General features: G+C 37.2%; 1 protein-coding gene across 1 annotated transcript in view; it reads right to left on the reverse strand.

Moving 5' to 3' along the window:
* LOC107553411 (netrin-3-like) overlaps window positions 1-6,387 on the reverse strand; it is a 30,405-nt gene that overhangs the window by 9,639 nt on the left and 14,379 nt on the right. Inside the window, exon 5 of the mRNA XM_016235600.1 lies at window positions 1,840-2,028. Within this exon, the coding sequence (XP_016091086.1) occupies window positions 1,840-2,028 (189 nt within the window). The remainder of the gene's footprint in view (window positions 1-1,839; window positions 2,029-6,387) is intronic.

Consider the following 6,387-nt stretch of genomic DNA (forward strand, 5'->3'; position numbering starts at 1 on the left):
TCTCACCATTTCTGACTTTTTTTCAGAATTCCGAGTTTATATTCTCACCATTCTGACTTTTTTCTCAAAATTCCGAGTTTATATTCTCCCCATTCTGACTTTTTTCTCAGAATTACGAGTTTAGATCTCGCCATTCTGACTTTTTCTCAGAATTCCGAGTTTATATCTCGCCATTCTGACTTTTTTTCAGAATTCCGAGTTTATATTCTCACCATTCTGACTTTTTTCTCAGAATTCCGAGTTTATATGTCGCCATTCTGACTTTTTTCTCAGAATTACGAGTTTAGATCTCGCCATTCTGACTTTTTCTCAGAATTCCGAGTTTATATCTCGCCATTCTGACTTTTTTTCAGAATTCCGAGTTTATATTCTCACCATTCTGACTTTTTTCTCAGAATTCCGAGTTTATATGTCGCCATTCTGACTTTTTTCTCAGAATTACGAGTTTAGATCTCGCCATTCTGACTTTTTCTCAGAATTCCGAGTTTATATCTCGCCATTCTGACTTTTTTTCAGAATTCCGAGTTTATATTCTCACCATTCTGACTTTTTTCTCAGAATTCCGAGTTTATATGTCGCCATTCTGACTTTTTTCTCAGAATTACGAGTTTAGATCTCGCCATTCTGACTTTTTCTCAGAATTCCGAGTTTATATCTCGCCATTCTGACTTTTTTTCAGAATTCCGAGTTTATATTCTCACCATTCTGACTTTTTTCTCAGAATTCCGAGTTTATATGTCGCCATTCTGACTTTTTTCTCAGAATTACGAGTTTAGATCTCGCCATTCTGACTTTTTCTCAGAATTCCGAGTTTATATCTCGCCATTCTGACTTTTTTTCAGAATTCCGAGTTTATATTCTCACCATTCTGACTTTTTTCTCAGAATTCCGAGTTTATATGTCGCCATTCTGACTTTTTTCTCAGAATTACGAGTTTAGATCTCGCCATTCTGACTTTTTCTCAGAATTCCGAGTTTATATCTCGCCATTCTGACTTTTTTTCAGAATTCCGAGTTTATATTCTCACCATTCTGACTTTTTTCTCAGAATTCCGAGTTTATATGTCGCCATTCTGACTTTTTTCTCAGAATTACGAGTTTAGATCTCGCCATTCTGACTTTTTCTCAGAATTCCGAGTTTATATCTCGCCATTCTGACTTTTTTTCAGAATTCCGAGTTTATATTCTCACCATTCTGACTTTTTTCTCAGAATTCCGAGTTTATATGTCGCCATTCTGACTTTTTTCTCAGAATTACGAGTTTAGATCTCGCCATTCTGACTTTTTCTCAGAATTCCGAGTTTATATCTCGCCATTCTGACTTTTTTTCAGAATTCCGAGTTTATATTCTCACCATTCTGACTTTTTTCTCAGAATTCCGAGTTTATATGTCGCCATTCTGACTTTTTTCTCAGAATTACGAGTTTAGATCTCGCCATTCTGACTTTTTCTCAGAATTCCGAGTTTATATCTCGCCATTCTGACTTTTTTTCAGAATTCCGAGTTTATATTCTCACCATTCTGACTTTTTTCTCAGAATTCCGAGTTTATATTCTCACCATTCTGACTTTTTTCTCAGAATTCCGAGTTTATATGTCGCCATTCTGACTTTTTTCTCAGAATTACGAGTTTAGATTTCGCAATTCAAAACTTTTTCTCGCAATTGCGAGTTTATATCTCACAATGGTGACTATTTCTCAGAATTGTGAGTTTATATCACCCAATTCTGCAAAAAAAAATCTGATTTGCGAGAAAAAAGTTGCAATTGGTGGAAACAGGCTTCCATAAATATCTGATGTTAACTATAGACTGAAAAGTGAAAGATTGAGGAGTGTCGCACCTTTGCAGGCTCGGCGGTGTGTGATGGGTTTGCCCATGTCTCTGTAGAATCCCTCTTTGCAGTAATGGCAGTGGCGTCCAGCAGTGTTGTGTCTGCAGTTCATACACACTCCTCCGCTCTTACGGCCCGACAGCTTATACAACTCCATGTTAAAGCGACAGCGCCGCGCGTGCAGGTTACAATTGCACGCTATAAAGAAAGACAGGGTGAACATGTTATCGATGGAAGTTACATATCACGCATATGTGCATATGGTGTTTTCTCAAAAAGATGATTGTTTGAGACATACAATATAATTAAAAGGATTTTACAGTCTGACACTGCAGGAGAAGCTTTAGATCTCCACATGAAATGTTTTATTATCTATTTTTTTAGTAAGTTATCTGTTGAAACTAGAAAACAAAACACTGATCTGAGGAACCTTTAATGAAACAAACTTTATTAGTCTCCAAAGAACCATACAACAACTCAAGATCTCTAAGATCTTAAAAAAGGCCTTTATATGTACTGACCCTTTATTTTTCAAGTCAACATGAAACAAGGTTTGCAACCCATTTTACTTCTATAATCTGATTATTTCACAGTGTTTTCAGAGTGTTGGACTAAATAGCTATTTTAATATTGGTTCAAATAAACTAAAAGCACACATGGCCTAAATGACGTCAAGCAAAAAGGGATACTGTTTCAGAAGTAGAGCATAAGTTATTACGATTTGATGAAAAATTGTAAAAAAAAAAAATAAAAAAAAAAGAGTAAAATTAATAAATAAGATACACTGAGGAATCATTCAAAATAAAACTAGGAACATGATTTAAGAAAGTAAAAATAGGTTTAATTTTGATTTCATGCTGACTTCTGAGACATAAAAACCATAGATCCGGAGCAAAATGTAGTCATGTATAATTATGTATGTGTATAAATATATTATTATTATATATATATATATATATATATATATATACACACACACACACGCACACACAAACATAACGTTATATATTTATACAGTATATATAAAATTCCTTTATATATTCAAATATTTGCTCTAAAAGGTTAAAGGTTTAAAAGGTTTTATCTTTTTCATTTTAAGATTTGAAATGCCTACCAGTTTCATTTCAGTGTTTGACTTTGTCCGTGTGTGTGTGTGTGTGTGTTATTACAGGGCCAATTTGTATGGAATTCTGTGGTTAATGAAACCTGCTTGGGCCATTCCCTCACACACACCATCTGCTGCTCTGTGTGTGTGTGTGTGTGTGTGTGATGAAAAGGGGGTGTAATTTCGGGGGGTTTCTGGGTTAAAGTCAACAGAGTTTACAGCAAATTCAACTCGATAAACGTCTGCAGGCGATGTGTGTGTGCGAGCGTTGTAAGGGTGTGTGCATTTCTCCAAATGAAATTCCAAAAGCGTGACAAAAAGAGCACATATTCACACCCAAATAAAGTGCTACATGGTCACACACACGCACAAGACAGAGACTGAATTCTTAAGGCATACGGTCTAAATATGAACACTTTCTAGGGCGTTTCCAGATGGGGTCTGATTTGAGCGGGAAGGCTTTGGAAACGAGCACAGGTTTGCTGATATCTCCCAGCGCTGCGTTTGTGCCTTGAGCATGGTACTTAATCTAAAGCTGTTCCAAGGGTCTTTCTCAATGGCACCCTTCCTCTATTACAAGAGCTTTCCAAACACAGCTGAAAGCACTCAAACCTATTAACCTGAGGTTAGAGCAAGCCCAGAGCTCCAAATTCATTTATGTAGAGCAGAAACGTTAGTTTGATGGAGCGTGCGCTACAGGTATGCACAGAACTACACCCAAAAACACATTTCTGTAAACGCCATACACGGGCACGTTTAACTCTACATGCTTTGGATTATGATGTCTAAATTAATATGATTAATTAACTGTACAAACTATAATTATACTAATATTGCTTCTTCGCTAACCTGAAGTATGAGCAACAGTGATAGTGATGCTTGTCTTAGTGAACGCCACTAATAAAAAGCACCAAAACCGCAGAATAACACCTTCCACAGAACATCACCTGTGCGTTTTAACACACATATGTTTTATCAACTAGGAATAACAGCTCATTTAAAATTCCATCCGTGGTTTTATGTGAGCATAAATATCAGAACATTTGGCTCACAGGTGTTTCTAATTGATTAGGTGTTTCCTGTTGCGTAGATTGTTCACACATGAAAGAGCCGTGAAGTCTCACGTCTCCGTTCAGATCTTTTGTTTTCTGCCTGTGAGGGAAAAGCGAGTGTTTTTAGAATCCAAAAGAATTAGGAAAATTGGGAAAAGTCATAACACAAGAGTTGGGTGTAGCCAGAACAGCAATTTGGCAGTGAAGCTGCTTTGAAACTGTAGCTGGTCGAGCTACAAGCTACTCATAATTTAAATGACAAACAAGCTACTAGAAAACAAATGGCTAACTACTCTGTATAGCCAATATTTTTTTATTTTTTGCACACAGTATTTTTTGGCACAAAAACAATTAGAATCTCTATTAGGGTAAGAGCATAAACAAATACATTTACATTAAATACAACGAATATATGGTGTGTTTTCTAGTTTTATTAGTTGTACTTATTGTAAATTGATTTGTATAATGATCAATAGAGATCCTCATATATAATATTTAGCTACAAAAAAAGATAGAAATTAATGTGTAAAATGTCTTCAACACAGGACCTCAAATGAATCAGTTAATCTGTTTCAGTTTAGTGAATCGGTTCATTCGGATGATCATCTGATGTTATTCAAGTGGTTCGCAAAAAGTGAATTGCATAACATTTTTGAATGAACCAGTTCACTAAAATCTTCCTATTGCTATATGAGAACAAATAAATAACAATCTCCAGAACACTGTACGAATCCTGCCAGGTTCGTTGGTAGGCCCTTCAAAAACACAACAAGATGGTGATTCAAAACAACCAAAAAAAAACAGGAAAATGTTCGATTAGTCAAGTCAATCTCGGCCCTTGGCGGACATGTTTTTAATCTTTTAAACTTCTATTCAACTAAAGAGGCATTTCACTTGCTGAAGAGTGACTCACTTCCAAACTCCCAGAAACAGGCAACAGCTGGAAGTTTCTTCTCTGAAGGTTTGGCACAGGACGATAGTGCAAGACTAGCGATGTTGATGAGTTACAGACACGCCGCCGCTATTTCATGCTGGAGATCTCTGACTAAACGCTACATTTTATAAGCTTTATATTTGTTTTGAAATGCCACGATACTTACGCTCACATAAAATGGAGTAATAGGGCGCTGAGAGTGCTTTTATTTATTAATTTACTTAACTGGTTACATGTGTTTAGACGAGCCCAACATAAAAGGTGGCATTTAGTATTTTTGGTTTACAGGCATCTTTCAGAATGTTTAGATACTGCTGGAGTGAACAGGAAATATAGAAATCCAGTCCAAATTTCTAGATGGCTTTGGTTTTACAAGAGCACAAACAATTTTTTTAACAAGTTCTTCGACAAATGTGTCCTTTGAATCGTAGCACGCAAAGAAACAAAACGACAAGCTAGTTCCAAGACACATAATCGCTGGCAGACTAACAAATAAACAGGAAGATAAACACATCTCTACAAGGTTTCTCTTCAGCATCACAGCTTTATATCATTAACGCTCTGTGTGGCGTTTTTTTCTTCCCCTCGGAAGCAGCATGTTTTGGTTTGTGACGTATAGGAAATCCAAGGCAGTAAAAGTGGGCTTGTGTGTGTGTTTAATGAGGATATGGTTAGTACTCATACTTCCAGTGTCCTGTGCAGGTGGCCGTGACTGGCATATACACACATACACACACACTTTATTATATTAACCTAGCAACTGCATAGCAACTAACTAACAACCACTTAGAACTCATTAGTAACTGCATATAAAACACAATATCAAGCACTTAGAACACACCTGAAACCGCATAGCAACTTTACCGGCAACTCATAACACCCTGGCATGATACACTAACTACCAAAACTGCATAGCCAACACTAACAATACTGAACACCCCAGCAACCCCATAGCACCGCACTAACCGCCACTCAGAACACTCCAGCAACTGTATAGCAACACATTAACAATCACTTAAAATACCTTAGAAACTGCATAGCAATGCACTGATGCTCAGATGTTCAGAACACCCCAGCAACTGCATAGCAACACATTAACACACCTAGAACACCCCAGCAACTGCAACGACCACCTAGAACACCTTAGAAACTGCACAGCAACACACTAAAAACACAGATCAGCCCAGCAACCACATAGTAACACACTAAAACTCACCTAAAACACCCCAGCAACTGCATAGCAACACACTAACACTCACCTAAAACACCCCAGCAACAGCATAGCAACACACTAACACTCACCTAAAACACCCCAGCAACTGCATAGCAACACATTAACACTCACCTAGAACTCCCCAGCAACAGCATAGCAACACACTAAAACTCACCTAAAACACCCCAGCAACTGCATAGCAACACATTAACACTCACCTAAAACACCCCAGCAGCTGCATAGCAACACATTA

This window comes from Sinocyclocheilus grahami, unplaced genomic scaffold (genome assembly GCF_001515645.1).
Source record: "Sinocyclocheilus grahami isolate Dianchi unplaced genomic scaffold, SAMN03320097.WGS_v1.1 scaffold472.1, whole genome shotgun sequence".
Classification (NCBI taxonomy): domain Eukaryota; kingdom Metazoa; phylum Chordata; class Actinopteri; order Cypriniformes; family Cyprinidae; genus Sinocyclocheilus; species Sinocyclocheilus grahami.